Genomic DNA, 23,472 nt, shown 5'->3' with positions numbered 1-23,472 from the left:
GGGGTAAGAAAAAAATGCTACAAATTGAGTCATATATTGAAAATGGCTTTTCCTGTTTAAACTTGAAAGATAGTTTTTCATAACCCTATGTGGTTTATGGTGAGCTTCTCCCCTTTGTCAAGGCTCCTCTGTGTAGTGGAAAGAACACTGCACTGGGGAGTTCAAAGACCTGAGTTTCAGCCCCAGCTCTTTTGCTTAGAATGAGTTTAGCCTCATGGAGTCAAGCTAGGTTACTTTTAAGATCCCTTCTGGCACAAAAAACTTTGATTTTCCATAAACAAATCAAATACAATGTGAACAATTGTTAACTGGAGCTATTTTTATTTTGAAATGTGACATTTCTAATACCAGGAGTCCTGAAGGATTTTAGAAAGATGTGAATTTAAAGGGAAAATTTAGGCATGGCTTAATCATATACCACCCAACCCAAACCACAACAATCCAAATGCAAAAATCTGAAATAGAGATTGTTAGGGAGCAGCAAATGTGAGAAAAATTCAAGGGTTTCTGGTGATATGATTAATTTTGTATCAGTTCACAAAGTTCACAACAATAACAATGGCAGCAACAACAAAAACAGCAATGAATCAACCTTAGTCTAATTTAGAAGAGGTACAGTGTCCATAGCCAGGGACTGAGAGCATTCACTGTACTGTGGTCTAGCCATACACCCTGAAAGGATGCTGGCAACCTGGGGCAAAGCCACAGAAGGCCAATTATGGTGGAGAAGGGCAGTGCAGTTCCGTGAGGGATGGAAGTACTTGGGGATATTTACCCTGGATGAGAGAGCCGAGGGAGAGGGCAGGCTGCATAAGTGTTTTTAGATTTCTGGATGGCTGTAATTTAGAAGTGAGTTTTGGACTGCCTTGTGCTGTGCTGGAAGGCATGATGAGGACTAATGCACTGGAGGTATATCAAGGTGGATTTTATTTTAGATTGTGGAAGTATTTTCCTAGCACGTCATGTACATTATCTCTTTCTCCGTAACAACACTATTGTGATGTGAAAAAATACCCATTTTACAGATGAGAAAATTGAGCCCTAAAGAGGTAAAATGATCCAGTCACTGGGTGGTAAAATTGGGACTGAAATTCCGGTTTATTTGATTCTAATCTTGGACCATTTCTACTAAGCACCGCAGGCCCCAGGCTGTAAGCCTTTTTCATTTTCCTTACCCCCTATACCAGCTAATCTTCAGAATAATGTACTGGTTCCACGCTAACAAATAACAATTGTATCATTGGAGTTAATTCCTAGACTACTGTTGACATGATAAATATTAATAAAAATGAGCGGAGAAGCTTCTAAGAAGACCAGATAGGCCGGGTGCAGTGGCTCATGCCTGTCATTCCAGCACTTTGGGAGGCCTAGGCAGCTGGATCACTTGAGGTCAGGAGTTCAAGACCAGAGTGGTCAACATGATAAAACCTCCTCTCTACTAAAATAGAAAATTAGCCGGGTGTGGTGGTGCACACCTGTAGTTCCAGTTACTTAGGAGGCTGAGGCATGAGAATCAATTGAACCTAGGAGGCGGAGGTTGCAGTAAGCTGCAATTGTGCCATTGCACTCCAGCCTGGATGACAGAGCAAGACTCTCTAAAAACAAACAAACAAAAAGACATTTTAGAATGTTTTCCAAAATGGCTTGAAAGTTTGAGTTCTTTAAATTATCTTTTACTTTTTAAATGCTTGTTTCTTCTTGACATGTTATTTATGGTATTTTTGGTTTAAGTAATCAGCAACTTGTGCTCACAACTTAGAATTTGATTATATTTAATACAATTATCATTATTAGCTTAAAATGAAAACAAATCCAATGGTGCCCTTTATTTTGCAGGCCTTAGAGTATCTCCTGTGGGCCAGCATGTGTATGGAGTCCTTGGTCCCGCTCCTGTCGCTCAGGTACTTGACATGGCGCACTACTCTCTACACAGCTGTTTGCCAGTGCTGCTATGACTGCCAAGCCGGAATTCATGGAGAGGTATGCTGCTTTTTACCTCTGAGGAGTCGAATTTTTTTTTTTTTTTTTTTGAGATGGAATCTCGCTCTGTTGCCCAGGCTGGAGTGCAGTGACGTGATCTTGGCTCACTGCAACGTCTGCCTCCCATGTTCAAGCGATTCTCCTGCCTCAGCCTCCTGAGTAGCTGAAATTACAGGCATGTGCCACCCATGCCCAGCTAATTTTTGTATTTTTAGTAGAGACAGGGTTTTTCCACGTTGGCGAGGCTGATCTTGAACTCCTGACCTCAGGTGATCTGCCTGCCTTGGCCTCTCATAATTACAGGTGTGAGCCACCATGCCCAGGCCCAATATTTTAAAATAGAGCGTATCCAGCGTTTTCTTCCTTAGATGTCTGCAAGGGGAAAAACAAAACCCAACCAAAGAATTGAAATGAAGCAAAGACAAAAGTTCAAGGCTTTATTTGCACAAATTTGTTTGGCTTTTCCATTCTGTTTCTCTCGCCCTCCTTTCTGGTCTCTCCTTTATTCTCTATTCACTTTCACCTTCTTTTGCTCCTTTTCTGAGTAAGATTTTTGGATTTTTTTAAATTAAGATTTTTATTTTTAAATGACAAATAATAATTGTATATACTTAGGAGGTACAATGTGATGTTTTGTTGGATGTATACACTGTGGAATGATTATATTAAGCTAATTAACATATTCATCTTCTCACATGCCTTTTTCTTGTAGTGAGAACACTTAAAATCTATTCATTAGCAATTTTGAAATATGCAATACATTGTTGTTAACTATGATCACCATGCTGTGCAATAGATCTCAAAAATTTCTGTCTGCTGTCTTTCCATCCTCATTTTGCTCTTGGACACAAGCCGCCTTCCCTCCTCGTTTAGTTTTGTGTTCCTTATGACTTCGTACACTCTTGTCTTGCTTTTCTCTGCTAACCACCATTTAATACACTTTCTTTTTCTTTTGTTTTTTTTCTTTCTTTTTTAAGACAGAGTCTTGCTCTGTTGCCCAGGCTGGAGTATAGTGGTCTGATCACGGCTCACTGCAGTCTTAGTCTCTGAAGTAGCTGAGACTGCAGATGCACACCACTATCCCCAGCTAATTGAATACACCTTCTAACGACCATTTAATACACTCTATTTTTTTGTTTTTCCTTCTTTCATATCTTTTTGATTGAGTACTTGAAATATAACTTAACTTCAGGCTGGGCATGGTGGCTCATGCCTGTAATCCCAGCACTTTGGGAGGCTAAGGCGGGTGGATCACCTGAGGTCAGGAGTTCAAGACCAGCTTGGCCAGCATGGCAAAACCTTGTCTCTACTAAAAATACAAAAATTAGTCAGGCATGGTGATGTGTGCCTGTAGTCCCAGCTACTCAAGAGGCTGAGGCAGGAACCCGGGAGGCTGAAGTTGCAGTGAGCTGAGATCGCACCATTGCACTCCAGCCTGGGCAACAAGAGTGAAACTCCATCTCAAAAAAAAATTATATATATATATAAAATTTATATATATGTGTGTGTGTGTGTGTATATATATATATATATATACACTCCAGAGCTTCTATTGGCCTATAGAGCGCCCCAGTGTAAATCTGAAAAAGGCACCTTCTCTACATTACATGATACCTGGCTTGGTCAGTGGATGGGGCCTTGGTGAGAATGAGAAATAAGCACCCCTTCGTTTGGGCCAACACGTTCCTGCATGAGGGTGCATGGTTTGGTATGTGGGGCATAAGCTGGACTTCTGCTCTAGTCAACCTCTTTGGCTGGAAGTCTTGTGTAGGACTGCCTTCATGGCTGTGCACACGCCTGTTCATATCTTGTTAACAACCATAAATAAATCATCTGGCCAATTCACAGTTCCATTTAGTTTTTCCTGCCTGAACTAATTCTGAAGGGTTAGATGCTGTTGGCACATAGGCAGAGGAACAGCCTAATTCAACCTTCATGGGTTACTTGTATAGCTCAAGATAGATTCCAGAAAGACAACTCATCATATATATATATGTGTGTGTGTATATATATATATATAGTTAACTTCAGTGTACTAGTGGTGGCATATTTTGTTCTGTAGCTATTAAGATTATTAAGGAATGAAACTTTTATAGCGTTTTGGCCATTTGATCCCATTTGGGATTTTTCTTTATTGGAAAATGTAACCCTTCATATATGTTAATATTGTGGTTGGTCTAGAAGCATCTTCATTAAAAATTACAAATGGTGAATGAAATATTTCAAAGAGATGGTGAAATAAGGGACATGAACTCTTGTTATTGAGTTCTTAATAACTCCCTTGAACTCATTTGTTATCTCTAGAGGGTTATAATAATGGTGATATGATTAAATAAGAAAGCCTCCCTTCTTCCTTCCTTCAGATATTTATTAAACACAGTGTGCTGCGTACTGGAGACACAAAAATGAGTAAGATCCTTTCAGGAAGTCACAGTTTGGTGGTCAATGTGAACAGTTAGGTAGATAATACAGCATGTCACGATAGGAAGGTTGGGATTTGAGAAGAGCAACTGAGGACGCGCACGCGCGCGCGTGTGTGTGTGCGCGCACACGTGAGGACATGCAGTGCCAAATGCTGAGAAGCGATAGTCTGTATGGAGCTACTGTTGAAGTCATATTTCAGCTTTCCTTTTTAAAATTTCATAATTCATAAAGTTACCGTATCTCACCATTTATTGGAGAGTTTAATGGTTCTTAAAGAAAATGATAGACTAGATAAAAGGAGTCAGCATTAACTTAGAGCTTAATTCACAGATTAAATCGAATGCCTAGGAGAACAAAACATATTGTCTTTATACATTTTAATCACTATATTCTGATTTATGAATTAAATTTATTTTAATCGCATGTAGGCATTTGCTCGGCGTGCTTTGGCTAAAATTGATGAGTTAAGGCAACTGGAATTAATGAGTTCCTCAAAATCCCCGGAAGAATCGCGAAGATATTTTAGAGAGGCCACAATAAAGGTATAAAAATTTCATGAAATAAAAGAAATTACCACACTCTACAGCTGATTAAATACTTAATATTAGTAGTTGGGAAGTACATCTCATTGTTATTTCATGTATAATTCTGCTTTTTGAGGCAGATGGCAGTGATGATCTTCAAAAGAGGAGTCTTTGAATCTAGAAGAAAAAACAAAGCTGTCTTTAGACCCAAGATAAGAATTAACCTAAGGGAAGTACAAACTGTAAGTCTAAACATATCTTCTCTCTTTAAGACTCTTTTTGCAGTGTATTTGTATTATGCTCCGATGTCTTTCAAGCCTAGTCACTCATTAAATTCTGCCCCCAGTTCTCTGCCTCAATGGGTAAATAGAGAGAAGAGTGTTTTTCTAGTTTGCACATAGCCTCACTTCATCTCTTTCTCAAAGCTTTTATGTCTTAGCACAATCCCAGTTTTGCAAGCTTAAAGGACAAGAGGCTGAAGAGGAGCCAGTGAAAGATTTCAATGAACCGGCTCTTGCAAATGAATAGGCCTCTGAGTGGTTCTGCGCATGCCTTTGTCTTTGACCGCTTAGGGTGAGCTGAGCAGGGGAGCAGGCTTTGAGCTGCAGAGAAGATGGAGGCACCTTTTCTCATCGGCCTTAGGTTTCACCCTTGGGAATGTTCAGGAGCTAGGTTATCCAGTAGCAACAAACAACCCCCATACCTCAGGTGGCTTAAAACAATTTATTGTCTACTGGAGTCATATGTTATTTTAGTTATCAGGGGCTCTGCCTTACAAAAGCTGCTCAGGGCCAGGCTCAAGAGCAGCCTTCGTTTCAAACATTGCTAGTCATTTGGCCAGAGGGGATAAAAGAGAGCTCTGGGGAACCTTGCACATCTAGTGATGCTCAGCATAGGAGTGACATGAGTCTGTTCTTCTCATATGTTGTAACCAGCCACACAGCCTCTCCCAACCACAAGCAAACACTAGTAAAGATGATCGTAGGGCAGGGAGTAGGCAATGTCAGGCCTGTGGGGCCCTCAGCCCTTTTTGTTCCCCTTGTCTTTTTTTTCTTCTTCCCTTTGCCTTCCTGACTCTTAATATCCCCCAGGGCCCAGCTCTATATCGTTTTGAAGCTCTCCCTGACTGTTCTAGATGGATATATACCCTCTTCTGCGAGCTTCCGTGTAGGGATTGAAAATGAATCTATGGTGAAGGAGATGAGCAGTTTCTTACAGAAGAGGTGTATCAAATCTCAGAACCTGGAAAGGATTTGGGAAATCATCTGGTTCAGTCATTTTATATTACAGATGGGAAAATAAAACCTGCAGTATTTAAATGGCTGGCTCAAGATCACAAAGGCAGCCGCTGGCAGAACCAGAACCAGCACCTGCATCTCTTAAGTCCAGTGCTTGGCCGCTACTCCAATCACTGCTACTCTCTTTCCTCATTTCTTCTTAACACATTTAGGAGTAATCCTTTTTCTTTCTTTTAAATGAATTATTATATTTAAATACAAATGGTTTTTGGACATGGTACCTTTCCATTGCTACTTAGTGTGACAATATTGACTACTGAGCCCGCAGGTACATTTTATACATCCCTTTTAAGATGTATCCCTTACTAACCAACAGTCTATTAAATGGTGAGTAATTAATTAAATTATAGGCAATTCCTCGGATAAGCTTTTAAGCTGCCTGCATCTGGGATTAAGTAGCGGTGCTATAGTCTTTGTAAGAGGGCAAGGAACAATTTTTTTTTTCTCTCCAGCATTTTTTTTTCTCTGCGCAAGCAAATTTAAATACCCAAAGTTGCAAGACTGTTGTTACTTAGAATATTATTAGGATTTAGTTATCCTGGTAGCAAAACTAAATACATTTTCAAAGAAAAATGTTTAAAATTCCAGATAAAATTACATTAAAAACTAAGTTATATCTGATTTCCCTTAAGATAATTGTTGAATGAAAAGTTCTGGTGATTTTTTTTTAAGAAAAAATTGTAATTGTTTAGTGAGTAGTTGTTTCAGAGACTAGTCAACACATTCTTTTCATAATATCATCCTATATTACCTTGGCATATTTTGCAGAATGTCCTGTTTTCTGTGTATGAAATAATTTTATTATGTTTCTACCAAATAAATTAATTTCAATATGCATTAAACATATTTTCTGAAACATTTCTGGGTTTGTATGTAAGTTGTTTACTCACAGTAAATCATTTTGACTCTCAAAATATTTTTTTAAAGGACGACTAATTCAGACTCCTAATAATTGATTAGTTAGTGATTTATTCAATAAATATTTTTAAGTACCTGCTATGTGAACAAGTAGATGAAGATTACATTCTAGTGGAGAATTACATCATAAAAAATAAATAAAATAATTATAGCTTGTGATAAATATTAATAAATAAATAATGATAATGGTGAGGATGAAATGAGTTACATGTAAAGCCCTTAGAATGTTCCCGGTGGATAGTAAGTAGGTCCTCAGTAAATATTAGCTATTATTGTTTATTTATTATTTATTAATTCAACAACCATGTATTGAGTGTCTGCTGTGGTTTCAAGTATAGTGGAATATAGAAATACTAAATTGCAGCCCTGGCTTTTTGAAGGGCCTTGGAATAATGGACAGAATTTGGCTAGACAGGGAGAATAGAGATAAACATTCCAAATGAAGGGTCAGAGCATGGTCATAACTTAGAAGCCAGAGTAGGCAAAATTTGCTGGGGGTCAGTGATAAATAGAGCTTGACTAGATAGGAATAGACACGTGATGTTGGGAAATTAACATAATACATCTCCTAGAGTAGATGTCATGGAGACCATAGATTTAGAGATGGAACCAGACTGTACAGTTGTGCCATTCAGATTTTCATTCATCCTGACATTTTAAATAATAATATATCCTATGCAGTATATGTGTCATAATTTGTCTATTTTGTCATTATTATTTTAGTTCTTTCAAATTTTTTGCTATTTTAAGTATTGACATCATCCACATCTTCAGACATGCTTATTTTTTTTCTTTCTTTTATTTCCTGTGGATAAAATTCCAGGTGTAGGATTACAGAATCGAAGGACATAAACATTTTATTTCCCTTGATATATATTGCCAACTTGATTTCCAAAACGAGTATTCCTATTTTCAAGGTGACAACTTGCAAGTACCAATTATTTTACCACAAGCTGTTATTATTTTTATATTATTATTTGTTTTATTTTATTTTTCTTTGCTAATTCAGTTTTCATAAGATGGCTTGCCATTTTAACTTTGTTTTTTTGAGCCAGCTTTTCTTTCATTGTGTGAATTATTTTTCACAGTCTTTGACCATTTATCTACTAGGGATTTTAATTTTCAAAATATACTTGAATGAGCTCATTATTTTTATAGAAATTATTATTTTGCTTTTTATACTTGACAATCCATTGTTTTCCTTATTGCTTCAGCTTTAATTCGTTTTTATAGATCTTTTAAATATTTATATTTCAAAATCTTTTACTTAATATTTTATTTGCAGCTCTGATAAATATTCCATTCTTTTTGCTAGTTTTTCTATGAAATTTTAAAAGTAATTTCATTGTTTTATTCACTTGGGTTTTACCATTTCATTTTGAATACTTCTAATTATTCGTAAAGTTGATTATGCTGTTTCAATATGTATTTTTAAAAGCTCCGTTTTAACCTAAATAAAAATCTTAGGAAAAACTCTTACCTCTATAAGAAAAGAGAAGGCAGGACATGAAGTTCAAATTTTTTTGAAGTTTTTTTGAGACGGAGTCTCACTCTGTCACCTAGGCTGGAGTGCAGTGGCATGATCTTGGCTCACGGCAACCTCCACCTCCTGGGTCAAGCAATTCTTCTGCTTCAGCCTCCCAAATAGCTGGGACTACAGGCACACACCACCGTGTCTGGCTAATATTTGTATTTTTAGTAGAGACAGGGTTTCACTATGTTGGCCAGGCTGGTCTCGAACTCCTGACCTCGTGACCCACCCACCTCGGCCTCCCAAAGTGCTGGGATTACAGGCGTGAGCCACTGTGCCCGGCCTCTTGTTGAAGCTTTTAACATATCAGTTGGCCTATGGATTGAAAAGGTACAGAAGCTTATGAGTAGGGAAGCTAGTGTTTGCAGGAAAGTAGTTCAAGCGAACTTTATCCCTGCTTTTGTTTTTCTGTCTTTCTGACTTTGCCTTAATAAGAGAAATAAAAGCAAGGGAATTATGAGGGTATCTTCTAGCTGGATAAGGATTCTAGAAAAGTCAACTAGAACTACAGTTCTTATTTGCTGGCAAACTAAATGCAGAGAACAGGTCATTTGTTGGAGAGAAGAATGAAGTGTGGCAGGAAGCATGTGCAAGAAGTGCAGTCATTTGGGGCCAGTACAAAGCATAATGACTGGGAACCCACACAGGTTCTAAACAGTCACTAGCCTGTTAGCATAAAGCTGATCAATTCTTTCTTAGAGTTAATTACCACAAACCTTGTTATTTATACTGCTAAATACTGCTTCAACTTTTGGCTTGAGGACCTTCTGCATGAGAATATCCTGTGGTGCTTATTAAAAGTGTCCAGACACACAAAATCTCTGGAAATTTGGTCTTGAATCTACAAAGCACCCCTGAGGGATTCTTAGGTAACCAAAGTTTGAATGTCAGTTCCTAAGGCTATAATGAAGATACTATAAAGCATATGAAGGTTTATGCTCGCTTAATAAGCAAACCATAATAAACAACCTTTTAATGCTGCCTTGGAAACACAAGCATATGAAGAAACAACAAAGTCTTTGATGTAATGGCAGCATGATATCTCTAATGAAATCTGGAGTGACATCTCAAAAAATGAAAACATAAAAGCAGGTGTTACCTGCTTGTTGTTAGACCAACTGCTCTCTGTTTTAGCATTGATTAAGCATGCCTTACTTTTCTTTGCCTTATAACAGGGTTTTTTGTCTTTTTTTTCCCCTGAGGGTCTCACTCTGTCACCCAGGCTGGAGTGCAGTTGCATGACCTTAGCTCACTGCAGCCTCTACCTCCCTGGGTTCAGGTGATCCTCCCACCTCAGCCTCCCAAGTAGCTAGGACTACAAGCACATTCCAACATGCCTGGCCAATTTTTAAATTTTTGTTGAAATGGAGGTCTCACTGTGTTGCCCAGGTGGTCTCGAACTCCTTGGGTCAAGCAGTCCTCCTGCCTTGGCCTCCAAAAGTGTTGGGATTATAGGCATGAGCCACTGTGCCCACAATATAATAGCTTTAACAAATGGACTGAACTTTTTTTTCTCAATTTCAGTTATCATGGCCACGTACTGTCACAGAGCGGCTATTGGATGAGATGTTTGATAGCACTGCATCCCGGTTTCTGGCTGTCTTGGAAGCTCTTTCTGATTCAAACAGGCGAATACTGCAAACTGGACCCATTGTTACAGATGAAGTAGAGATTCATGATGTTGTCTCAGAATTGTTTATGGCAGGAAGAGAACTTTTGATAAGTAAATAAGATGTTAAGATATTGTTTTATGATAGAATGATAGACATGAGTAACAAAAATTTTAGCATGATAGTCCATACATGGGAAACTGATAAAATTTATATTATTTTATTTTGGTTTGATTGGTTGGTTGTTTTTGAGATAAAGTCTCTCTTTGTCACCCATGCTGGAGTGCAGTGGTATGATCATGACTCACTGCAGCCTCAACTTCCTGGGCTCAAGTGATCCTCTCTTCTTAGCCTCCCAAGTAGCTGGGACTGCAGGTATATTCCACCATACCTGGCTAATTTTTGTATTTTTTGTAGAGATGGGGTCTCACCATGTTTCCCAGTCTGGTCGCGAACTCCTGGGCACAAGCAGTCCACCCATCTCGGCCTCCTAAAGTGCTGGAATTACAGGTGTGAGCCACTGTGCCCAGCTGATATAATTTATATTGGTCTTGAATTCAGCAACCTTGCTAAGGTCAATTGATATTTCAAATAATGTATTAGTAGATTTTGGAGGGACTTTTTTTGTATATACAATCATCTATGAATGGCTTATTTCTGTCCAGTCCTTAATCTTTTAATTTCTCTTTTCTTGCATTTCTTGATGATTGCACTGTCTAGGATTTCCAATAACACATGGAAAGAAGTGGTGATAGCAGACTCGCTTGTCTCAATTTTTTCCTCAGTTGGAAAGCTTTCAACATTTTGCCATTATTTGAGATATCTACTGAATAATTATTATAGATACCCTTTTGCAGATCACAGATGTTTCTTTTATTCCTGGTTTGCTAAGTGTTTTTTTTTTTTTTTTTAAATCTTGAATAGTTTAATTTTAGGAAAAGCTTTCTCTGAATTTATTGAGGTTTACTGAGTTGATCAAATGGCTTTCTCATTTATTTGTATTAATGTGGTCGATTATATGGATTGTTTATCTAATTTTTAACCATCCTGTTTTTGGAATAAACCTAATTTGGAGGTAAGGATTAGCCTTTTGATACATTGCTTGATTTGTTTGGTAATGTTTAATATTTTTGCTTCTCTGTTGATGGGACAGACTTTTCTTTCTTGTAATGTTCTTTTTAGGTTTTGATCACAAGGTCATATTAGCCTCGTAAAATGAGTTGAGAAGTATGCCCTCTTTCTCCATTATCTGTAAATGTTTTGTGTCATATTGGTGTTATTTCTTCCTACATGTTTGGTTGAATTTTCTGGTGCAGCCATCTGTACCTGGAATTTTTTGTATGGGAATATTTTAAATGATGAATTCAGTTTCCTCCATAGATATAAAAGTTTTCAGATTTTCTTTTCATTCTTTTAAAAAAAAATCTATCTCTTTGGTAAATTGTATTTTCCTTGAAAATTTTCTGTTTTATCTAATATTTAAATTAATTAATTAATTTATTTTTTGAGACAGAGTTTTGCTCTTGTTGCCCAGGCTAGAGTATAATGGCATGATCTCTGCTCACTGCAACCTCCACCTCCCCAGTTCAAGTGATTCTCCTGCCTCAGCCTCCCAAGTAGCTGGGATTGCAGGCATGTGCCGCCACCACACTTGGCTAATTTTGTATTTTTAGTAGAGATGGAGTTTTGCCATGTTGGCTAGGCTGGTCTCAAACTTCTGACCTCAGGTGATCCAACTGCCTTGGCCTCCCAAAGTGCTGGGATTACAGGCGTGAGCCACTGCGCCCAGCCTTAAAATTTTCATTAAGGATTTCCAGTATCTCATCATGATCTTTTTAATGTCTGTAGAATCTGTTTGATGTCCTTTTTTTCACTGTAACATTGATCAGTTTGCCTTCTCTGTTATTACCAAGGGTTCACCAATTTCATTAGTCTTTGCAAAGAAACAATATTTGACCTTGTTGATCTTCCCTATTGTATGTCCATTTTCCATATTATTGATTTTTGCTCTTCATTACTTCCTTTATTGTACTTTCTTGGGTTTGCTTTACTGATTTAAAAAACTTACTGACTTGGAAGCTTAGATCATTGATTTTTAGGATTTGTTATTATTTGCATTAAATGCATATTAAGACATTTATTCTAAATTCAGCTTTAGCTATGTATCTGAAGTCCTGATATATCATATCTTTACTACTATTTGGTTAAGAATATTTTCTAATATGCAACATGATTTATTCTTTGATATATGGGTTCTGAATCAAAATATGGGAGATTTTCTAACTATCTTTTGGTTACTGATTTCTTTGTTAATTATACTATGGTCAGAGAGCATATTATGTATTATTTGGAACTGTGAACATTTGTTAAGATAGTCTTGATGGCCTGGCAAATGACCAGCTATGGTAAATAGTCTGTGTGTACTTGAAAGACTATGTATTTTTTTGTTGTTGTTGGGTGCATTGCTTTATATATATGTTGATTAAGTTAAGCTAGTAAATCATGTGGTTAGGTCTTCTCTATCCCTATGGATAGTTTTCATCTTTTTATTTTATAAATTACTCAGAGAAATATGTTAAACATCTGCTATGCATTTCTGTTAGTGTGGAATTGCAAGAGCATGGGATATTCCTATTTTGCTTCATCAGATACTGTTTTACAAAGTGGTTTTTTTAGTTTGCACACCCATTAACATTTTATGAGGGTTCCATTACTCCAAAATCTCTCTGACAGTATTTTCTGTCTTTCTCATTTTGTCCATTTTGGTGTGAATTCAGTGGTGTTGCAGTATAGACTTACATTTCTCTGATGACTGGTAAAGTTAGACATCTTTTCATACACTTTTTTCACTATTGGATATCCTATTTTGTGAGGTGCCTATTTTAACCTTTTGTCCTTTTTTCTGTCGATTTGTAGGAATTCTTTATATATTCTGGATATAAGTCCTTTATTGAATACATGTATTGTAAATATCATTTCTTACTTGGCGGCTTGTCTTTTCATTCTCTTAATGATATCCATTGGGGAACAGAAATTCTTAATTTTAATGTAGTCCAATTTATCAATATATCCTATATAGTTGATCCTTTGTGTGTCGTGGTTAAGAAGTCTCAGCTACCCCAATGTAAATATATTCTCATATGTTTTCTTCCATAAATTTTATTGTTTTACCCCTCACATGAGGTCTTTAATTAGAAATCAGATCTTTTTTGTTGATACGAAGTAGAGATCAAGATTTATGTACTTCTATATGTATATTCAGTTGACAGAGCACCATTTATTGAAGATAACTTCCTTTCATTGGCTGCAGTATCCCTTAGTCATAAATTAGGTGGCCGTATGTGTGTTGTCTGTTTTTTCACTCAGCATAATTCTCTTGAGATGTATCCAGATTGTGTATATTAATAGTTCACTTGGACGGGCACAGTGGCTCATGCCTGTAACCTTAGCCCTTTGGGAGGCCAAGACGGGCTGATTCCTTGAGCCCAGGAGTTCGAGACCAGCCTGGCTAACATGGTGAAACTCTGTCTCTACTAAAAATAAATTAGCCAGGCGTCATGGCCTGTGCCTGTAGTCCCAGCTACTTGGGAGGCTGAGGCAAGAGAATCATTTGAACCCAGGAGTCGCAGGTTGCAGTGACTGGAGATCACATCACCACGACTGCACTCCAGCCTGGGTGACAAAACAAGACTCTGTCTCAAAAAGAAAAAAAAGGTTCACTTATTACTGCTGAGTATTATTTTATGGTATGGACACACCACAGTTTGTTTAACCACTTACCCTTTGAAGGACTTTTGAATTATTTCCAGTTTTTGGCTATTAGAAATAAAGCTGCTATGAACAGTTGAGTACAAGTTTTTGTGTGAAGGTAAGTTTTCATTTCTCTGGAATAAAACGTTCAACAGTGCAATTGGTGGTTCAGATGCATGATAAATTAGTCTTTAGTTTTGTGAGAGACTCTCATACTATTCTCCAGGGTGATTCTGCTATATTTCCACCAGCAATGTGTGAATGATCCAGTTTCAGAAAATCCTTGACAGAATTTGGTGTATCATTAGTTTTTTATTTTAGCCATTCTGATAGGTATGTAGTAATATCCCACTGTGATTTTAATTTGCATTTCCCTAATGGCTAAAGATGTTAAACAGTTTTTCATGTGTTTATTTGCCATCTGTATACTCTTTCTCTAGTGTCTTTTGTTTACTTTCTCATTGCATTGTTAGTTATTTCTCTTGAGTTATGAGAGCTCTTTTTATGTTCTGAATACAAGTCCTGGTCATTGCTTTTAAGACAGAAAATACCTTTATTAAGATTTTTTTCCTCCTCATCATTACTTCCCATTTTTCATTGCTTCTGTCTAAATTCATTTCTTTTTGCTCAAATACAAACTCTAAGAATTTTGAAGTAGTTTGGATGGATATAATAGTTTATTTACAAGTTTCTTTAAGATTTTGATGCTATTTCTTAATTGTCTTGTATATGTAGTGTTTCTGTTGAGAAGTCTAATGTCAGTTTAAATCTTCTTGTTTTATAGATGTATCTTTTACAATTTTCGCTTTCTTATGATATTCTTACATTTTAATCTACTGGATCTAGGGGTGGGTTTAGTAATGCAGCAGATACTTTGAGGTCTTATATCTTTCTTTCGTTTTTTCATGTTACTTTTAAATTTCTTTCCTTATATTCATTATTTTAAAAAATCCTTCAAGGCATTGAAAATGCCATTAGACAGATGTTAACAGGATAGAGGTTCATCCTCTATGTCTTATTTATTTTATTCTTTTTATGTCTTTATTCTGTTGCCTTCTGGGAAGCTTTCTCTGTCTGATTTTTCAGGTCAGGAATTTGATCTTTGATTCTCTCTGTTCTACTCTTCTGTTTACCTATTTAATTATTTGTTTCAACAATGATATACTTTTTTGTTATTTTTGTTGTTTGTTTGAGACAGAGTCTTGCTCTGTTGCCTGGGCTGGAGTGCAGTGGCACAATCTCAGCTCATTGCAGGCTCCACCTCCTGGGTTCAAGTGATTCTCCTGCCTCAGCCTACCGAGTAGTTGGGACTACAGGTATGCGCCACCACGCCAGGCCAATTTTTTGTGTTTTTAGTAGAGATGGGGTTCCACCATGTTGGCCAGGCTGGTCTCAAACTCCTGACCTCAGGTCATCTGGCTGCCGTGGCCTCCCAAAGTGCTGGGATTACAGGCGTGAGCCATCGCGCCCAACCGTCAACGATGATATACTTTATACCTTGAATCCACTTGGTTCTTTTTCACAGCAGTTGTTTTTGCCTCATGTTTCTAATATCGTCTTTTATTTTTCTGAGATAACATTTTCACTTAAGTTCTTGTTTGTGCTGTTCCATTTTCCTGCTTCTTGTGGTAAAGGATGCTTCATTTGTGGTTTTTCTTTCAAGGTGTTTTTGCTTTTAATTTTTTTTCCCATGAGCTTTCCTTCTTGGAACAGTTAGCTGACTTGGCTTCAGTGTCCACCTGAGAGGAGGGAGAAAAGCCTTGAGTTAGCTCCTATGCCTTTAGGTGAGTTTAGTGTGTGTGTGTGCGCATGCGGGTGCACATGTGTGTGCAAATGCCCATCTGAATGCAGGGAACCTCTGGTGCCATGGTTTGGGCTCTTCTCTTCCCAAGAAAAATACAAGTTTTTAGATAAGAATTTCCTTGACTTTCTTCACTCAAACCCCCAAATTTACCCTCATGCGTATCGATCCTTTTCCACCATCTCTGGTTTAGATGGAGAGGATGTTTCTCTTTGTGTCGTTAAGCCTAATCTCTGTAAGTGTCCAAGTGGTCCCATTATACCATGTCGTTGTTTTTTTTTTTTCTGAGACAGGGTCTCACTCTGTCACCCAGACTGGAGTGCAATGGTGCGATCATGGCTTACTGTAGTCTGGACCTCCTGGGCTCTAGCGATCCTCCCACCTCAGCCTCCTGAGTAGCTGTGAATACAGGCATGTGCCACCATACCTGGCTAATTTTTGTATTTTTTGTAGAGTCGGGGTTACTCCATGTTGCCCAGGCTGGTCTCAAACTCCTGGCTCAAGGGATCCACCTGCCTTGGCCTCCCAAAGTGCTGGGATTACAGACATAAGCCACTGTGCCTGGGCTTCCGTGTTTTCTGTCAACTTCCTCCCTATACGTCTTCTTCTTGGCACAGCCAGATTTATTGAAGGAATCATCTGTTTTCATTGTTCCTCAGTATTTTCTTTCTTCTTATACATTAGGTAGACCCTAGCATTCTACTAAGAATGTCATGGACATTGCTCAATCCAGGGGTCACTTTCAGTTACTTTTCTTTTCTTTTTTCTTTTTTTTAAGAGGCAGGATCTTGCTGTATTTCTCAGGCTGGACTCGAACTCCTGAGCTGAAGTTGTCCTCCTGCTTCAGCCTTCTGCGTAACAGAGACTATAGGTGCATGCCAATAAGCCTGGTAGTCCTTTTCTTCTGTACTTTCTGTATGTATGTGTTACTGTTGAATACTCCTTTCTCTCTAAACACTCACCTTTGCAGCCTTTATTCCCTCTGCTCTTCTCTTAAATGTTGCTGTTTCTTGTTATTCTGTGCAAGGCAACATGATCCATGGCTGAATCTACTATTTACTGCGGATATGTAATGATGACTCTAAAAGCTCTGTCCCCGTTTTAGATCTCTTTCCAGTCTGTATCTAGGAACTCTTGCTCATTCTGTGTTTGAGATTCCATTCTTTTTCCCGTGAGTATCCTTCCCTAACTGCCCTCCTTCTCTAGATCTGTTGGATGCCCTTCCTGTTTGCCCCCAAAGCACTACCCTGTATTTGGCCACTAAGATTTCTTGTTTCCCCCACTAGAACATAAATCCTATGAAAGCAGGGATTGTGTTTTCCTGGTGCCTGGAAGTGTGTATAGTGAATATTTAATAAATATTTATTTGCATGAATGATATTCAAAACTCTCTTCTTCCTTTCCTAGTGTCAAATATTGGTGCAGATGGAATGCTTGATTTTCCAAAAACATCTCTTCTGGAACTTATGATAGAAAGAAAAAATGTTATTTCTGTGGATGCTGCTGTGAAATTTATAAAATTAGCTTTTACCTATGAGGAGTGGAGTTTATTTGAATCTTCTGCTGCACATATTATTTATTTTCTCCAGGTAATATATGCAAAATTATCCTCCTGGTTTTGTTTTGTTAAAATGACATCCAATTACTAATTAACGTGTGGGATATACTTCTCCAAGAGGCAGGATGATCCAGAGTCAAAGAAAGCAGAGAAGGATTTAACTCTTCTAATTGCAATGGAACCACTAATTAATGTAAAGAGAAACAAAGGTTTGATCTTTCCTTTGGAAAACTATAAAGAAGGACAGTCGGTTCAAATTTATTTAAAAAAAGTTGCTGTTCATGGTGAGTATTTATTTGTCCGTTCAAAAATTTAGTTTGACGAAATATGCTCTTTTATAGATGTGGTGAGAGAAAGAATATTGAAGGTGGAGGGAGCAAGAGATACAAAGGCCCTGAGACAAGAGTGTGTTTGGTGATTGCAGGAATGGCATGGGGGCATGTGTGACCGAGTGTGGTAGGTGACAAGGCTAGAGAAGTAGCTGGGTGCTAGATGATGTGGTTCCTGGGTTTTGTAAGGATGCTAGATTATATTCTGAGTGACAGTTTTGAGTAGGGGAATGAGGTTCTATTTACCTTCTGGCTTAGTTGGATAAGAGGGAGGCCCGTAAGGCAATGAATCAGAGGACAAAGTCATCAGTTCATGTTAGGAAGGGAAGGTTTGGTAATCTCCTGTCTCTTTCCAGCCTGCAGTGTTTGCCATTCTAGGACTTTTCAAATCCTAAAAGTTATTTTGTGTGTAATTGAAAATCTGCAGTGTCTACTTTTTACACCAAAGAGAACTATTTAATTCCAGCTTTTTAATGTTTTGTCATGTTCTTAAAGTATTGTATGGCTTATCAGTTGCAGTAAGTAATTTGTACCAAGTAATGATATATATGCCTTCTACTGATTTCTGAATCAATGTTTTTATTATTTTTCTTTCAACTACCTTATTTTGTATGCATTTTAATATTATAAGCCTCTTCAGTTTCTTTTTGGACATAGCATACAAATGTTGGATTTATGATAATAATGGTCTATTTTTATTGGATTAGAGCCACTAAGATTAGTTTTCTTTTCTGTTTTTTTTTTTTTTTTTTTTTTTTTTTTGAGACAGAGTCTCACTCTGTTGCCCAGGCTGAAGTGCAGTGGCACGATCTTGGCTCACTGTAACTTCTGCCTCCTGGGTTCTCCTGCCTCAGCGTCCTGAGTAGCTGGGATTACAGTGGCTTGCCACCATGCCCAGCTAATTTTTGTATTTTTAGTAGAGACAGGGTTTCACTGTGTCGGCCAGGCTGGTCTCAAACTCCTGACCTCAAGTGATCCATCTGCCTCAGCCTCCCAAAGTACTGGGATTACAGGCATAAGCCACTGCTCCCAGTCAAGATTAGTTTTCATATAGAAGTATTTAATTTGTCTTATTGACATGATATTTGCCCGCCTATCATTTGTGTCATTTTTGTAGCAATTTGTGTTTCTGTGCCTTTTCTATTTGAAATTTTGGAAGTGATTTTTTTGTTTCATTTTCCTCTACTTTATGAATTTAGATACTTGTTTGAAGAATTGTGGATATTCAGAGGATATTTTCCGTTTGGCAGCAACCTTGTATTTCTGTGTCTGCACTGCTCCCCAGGTGAAACAGCTATTTTAAATAATTTTTATTAGTGTGGAAGTAGGTTTTTGTGCCTAACTTAAGGCCAGAATTAAAATATCACAGCAATTACGCCTTGCTAAAATTTTATTTTGTTTAATCATTAGAATATAGGATTAAGTTAGATTCTGAGTTGTAGTTTTAAGTTTCGTTTTATTATTGTTGTCATTTTGAGTGTCTGTTCCTTTTTGGGAAATTCTCAGGCTGTGTTTCTAATAGTGAAGGAAAGGAGGCAGTGGTTTTTAAGAAGAGTTAATATGTTTAATGAAATACTGCTTTCAGTCCATGAGTACAAAGCCTTGTTATTATTGGAAGTCACTTTCCACACAATGGCCAGTATTTAAAAAATGACCTATAATGTTCATAAAAAATGAGGGTACAAATGTTCAGGTAAAACTACTATAATATAGCAGTGGTTATTAAACAAATTTCAGGGATCCTCAGAAGCCTAACTTTGTGTGTTTTTTAAATTAATTTATTTGTTTTTAATTTTTATTTTAAGTTGGGGTACATGTGCAGGACATGCAGGTTTGTTACATAGGTAAACGTGTGCCATGGTGGTTTGCTGCACCTCCTACTTGTAAGTGAGAACATGTGGTATTTGGTTTTCTGTTCCTGTGTTAGTTTGCAGAGGATAATGGAGAAGCCCAGCTTTGAGTAGTAGCTCCCTAATCTGTTTTTGTTACTTTTGTATATAACACTGGTATTCTGATGAAATTTCATTTGAAAATTTGGTTATATTGTCATTTTTGAAAAGTATGTAAACCACAATTATAGAGTACTGTATTAACTTTTGCCCAGGTAAGTGAAGCACAGTAAGGGACTTGAGAAGTTCTGCTTTATAATATTTTTCATTTCTTCTGGGTTTGTCAGGATAAGTTATAACCTATGACAGGTATTTAATTTTTGAAAGAAAGGCGTTTGGCAGTAAATACATTATTACAGTGGGAGAGCTAACCATAAAATAGAGATCAAGGCTTAAAAAGGTAGGGAACTTTCCTTTATCCGTTTTTCTTTTTCTTTTTCTTTTTTTTTGAGACAAAGTCTTACTCTGTCACCCATGCTGGAGTGCAGTGGTGCGATCTCAGCTCACTCCAACCTCTGCCTCCCAGTTTCAAGCGATTCTCCTGCCTCAGCCTTCCGAGTAGCTGGGATTACAGGTGTGCGCCACTTTGCCCAGCTAGTTTTTGTATTTTTAGTAGAGATGGGGTTTCACCATGTTGGACGGCTGGTCTCAAAATCCTGACCTCAGGTGATCTGCTCACCTCAGCCTCCCAACATGCTGGGATTACAGGTGTGTGAGCCACTGTGCCTGGCCTTCATTTATCTGTTTTGTTAAAATGATATATGTCTTAGTTCAATTCAATTCAATTCAATTTAATTCAATTCAATAAACATTTATTGATATCTGTCGTATTCCCAAACATTGTAGGAAGGTGCTACATATGCAAATTAGGTCTTAGAGCAGCCTCAGAGAGCTCCAGGTTTGGTATGTTTTAATCATAAACTCATTATTTTTCTAGTTTAACTATAATGAGTAACAATTTTCTTTTGCAAAAAGGCAAGTAGCTTGGATGAGAGAAGACATACTCATTCTGGCTCATCAATTGACACTCAGTGTGAGGTTCTGTTCAGCTTTTCCCTTTCCTTCTTGTCTCTACACTTTCCCAATTCCCCGTTGCTTCTCTAGTTACTAGTTCATCTACTCCTGCTCCAATTCCTTATTATTATTATTATTTCTGAGACAGAGTCTTGCTCTGTCGCCCAAGCTGGAGTACAACGGTACAATTTTGGCTCACCACAACCTCTGCCTCCTGGGTTCAAGTGATTCTCGTGCCTCAGCCTCCCAAGTAGCTGGGACTACAGGCACATGACAACATACCCAACTACTTTTTATATTTTTAGTAGAGATGGGGGTTCGCCATGTTTGCCTGGCTTGCCAGTCTTGAACTGGTCAGGAGTCTTGAACTCCTGACTTCATGTGATCCACCTGCCTTGGCCTCCCAAAGTGCTGGGATTACAGGTCTGAGTCACCGCGCCCGTCCAATTCCTTATTATTTTAATGCAATAATTTTAAAAAGAGAAAAGTATATGTAAATTTCACAGTCGGATGGGAGTAATTGGTTTGCAAACTTGCCTAAAAGTGTTTGGGACTTTTCCTTTTAGAGAGGCAGAAGAGCATAGAGCATTCATTAAGAGTGAGGGATCTAGGTGGGACACGGTGGCTTACACTGTAATCCCAGCACTTTGGGTGGGCAAGGTGGGTAGATCACTTAAGGCCAGGAGTTTGAGACCAGCCTGGCCAACATGGTGAAATGCTGTATCTAGTAAAAATACAAAAATGAGCTGGGTGTGGTGGTGCGCACCTGTATTCCTAGCTACTTGGGAAGCTGAGGCACGAGAATCACTTGAACCTGCTGGGATGCGGAGGTTACAGTGAGCTGAGGTTGTGAGCCAAGATCGTGCCACTGCGCTCCAGCCCGAGCGACAGAGTGAGGCCCTGTTTCAAAAAAAAAAAAGAGTGAGGACTCTGGAGCTAGACTACTTAGGTTTGAATCCCTCCCATCTGCCACTCTTTAAGTCATTTCTTGTTGGGGAAAATCACTTAATCTCCTTGTGTTTCAGTTTACTCCTCTGTAAAATGGGGAGGATCACACTAGGACTCCTCTCATAGGGTCATTATGAAGATTCAATGTGTTAGTATTTGTAAAGCTCTTAGAGTGTTGCTCGGCACACAGTAAATGTTATATACATATATTTTATTATTCCTACTCATTTACCTTCTCACTTTTGTTTTTAGGATGTTCAACCTGATAAAGAAATTGTTGTGGACACGATAATGTTCCTATGGCAGAAATGCAAATTAGGAATTCAGCGGCTCAATATATCCAAAAATGACTATGCAAAATTCACCCAGAAAATCAGTACAAACAAAGTATTCCTTTTGCATTTCCTTTCACATATTTTTTGCTATTGCTAATTCAAGTTGCCATACACATTTCAAATCTAAGTTTTTCCTATTTTTCACCTGGTTAATGACTTTCATTTGCATATATACATATATAAAGAAGATATTCTTTCTAGTGCTGAGTGACCCTTTATTTTAATGTGTGTTCCCTGCACTCCTGTTCTAATTTTGTTTGTTGTGAGGTGTGAAGAGGTGTTTCAGGTCTTTTTTTTTTTTTTTGGCAGAGTCGTGCTCTGTCCTGGAGGCTGGAGTAGTACAGTGGCGTGATCTCGGCTCACTGTGACCTCTGCCTCCTGGGCTCAAGTGATCCTCCCCAGCTCAGCCTCTCTAGTGGCTGGGGCTACAGGCATACACCACCATGCCCAGCAATTTTGTTTTATTTTTTTGTGGATATGGGGTTTTACCATGTTGCCCAGGCTGGTCACAAAGTCCCGGGTTCAAGCAATCTGCTCATCTCAGCCTCCTAAAGTGTTTGGATTATTATAGGTATGAACCACCACACTTGGTCTTTTTAGGCTTTTTTTCTTTTTTTTTTTTTTAGATGGAGTCTTGCGCTGTCACGCAGGCTGGAGTGCAGTGGCACAATTTTGGCTAACTGCAACCTCTGCCTCCCGGGTTCAAGCAATTCTTCTGCCTCAGCCTCTGGAGTAGCTGAGATTACGGGCATCCACCACTATGGCCGGCTAATTTTTGTATTTTTAGTAGAGATGGGGTTTCACTATCTTGGCCAGGCTGGTCTTGAACTCCTGACCTCGTGATCTACCTGCTTTGGTCTCCCAAAGTGCTGGGATTACAAGTGCGAGCCCCTGTACCTGGCCTCAAGCTTTTAAGTGAAGAATAAATATAGTATGGGCCAGGCACAGGGGCTCATACCTGTAATCCCAGAACTTTGGGAGACCGAGGCAGGTGGATCACCTGAGGTCAGGAGTTCGAGACCAGCCTGGTCAACATGGTGAAACCCTGTTTCTACTAAAAATACAAAAATTAGCCAGACATGTTGGTGTGTGCCTGCATTCCCAGCTACTCGGGAGGCTGAGGCAGGAGGATTGCTTGAACCCAGGAGGCGGAAGTTGCAGTGAGCTGAGATCACCCCATTGCATTCCAGCCTGGGCAACAGAGTGAAACTCCATCTCAAAAAAATAAATAAATAAAAATAAAAAATAAATATAGTGTATCTGAGGTCATATAACCTTGGTTAAATTCAAAAAGAAGATTAATAATAGAGAATACAGAGAAGTAAGAGTGTCAGGTTTTCTCCGTCCTGCAATAATATATTTAGACTATTTAAAAGAGCTACTTTATAGGAGGGAGAAGGGTGTGCATTTGAATATTATTACCTGGAAACTTAGGAGAAAAGATTTTAGTAATTACAAATATCGTAGCTTTGGTAATTTGGAAGCTGCATAAGATTAGCTACATTAGTATGCATAGGTGTGATTTTTGTCATGTACCCTGTTAAGTAATAATGTGAGTACATA

The 23,472-nt window shown here is 38.2% G+C and overlaps 2 protein-coding genes across 2 annotated transcripts in view; both read left to right on the top strand.

The window, feature by feature from the left end:
- The window catches only part of LOC105546969 (cilia- and flagella-associated protein 54-like), a 55,532-nt gene extending 33,526 nt beyond the window's left edge, over positions 1 to 22,006 (top strand). Inside the window, exons 5-12 of the mRNA XM_011990300.1 lie at positions 1,837 to 1,980; positions 4,833 to 4,946; positions 5,069 to 5,170; positions 10,200 to 10,398; positions 17,244 to 17,425; positions 17,513 to 17,678; positions 18,923 to 19,008; positions 21,827 to 22,006. Of these exons, the coding sequence (XP_011845690.1) occupies positions 1,837 to 1,980; positions 4,833 to 4,946; positions 5,069 to 5,170; positions 10,200 to 10,398; positions 17,244 to 17,425; positions 17,513 to 17,678; positions 18,923 to 19,008; positions 21,827 to 22,006 (1,173 nt within the window). The remainder of the gene's footprint in view (positions 1 to 1,836; positions 1,981 to 4,832; positions 4,947 to 5,068; positions 5,171 to 10,199; positions 10,399 to 17,243; positions 17,426 to 17,512; positions 17,679 to 18,922; positions 19,009 to 21,826) is intronic.
- Positions 19,817 to 23,472, top strand: part of LOC105546992 (cilia- and flagella-associated protein 54-like) — a gene marked incomplete at its 3' end in the record, with an annotated part of 116,459 nt that continues 112,803 nt past the window's right edge. The window contains exon 1 of the mRNA XM_011990340.1: positions 19,817 to 19,827. The remainder of the gene's footprint in view (positions 19,828 to 23,472) is intronic.

This window comes from Mandrillus leucophaeus, unplaced genomic scaffold, assembly GCF_000951045.1.
Source record: "Mandrillus leucophaeus isolate KB7577 unplaced genomic scaffold, Mleu.le_1.0 Scaffold377, whole genome shotgun sequence".
Classification (NCBI taxonomy): Eukaryota; Metazoa; Chordata; class Mammalia; order Primates; family Cercopithecidae; genus Mandrillus; species Mandrillus leucophaeus.
This window is presented reverse-complemented; position numbering and strand designations above follow the sequence as displayed.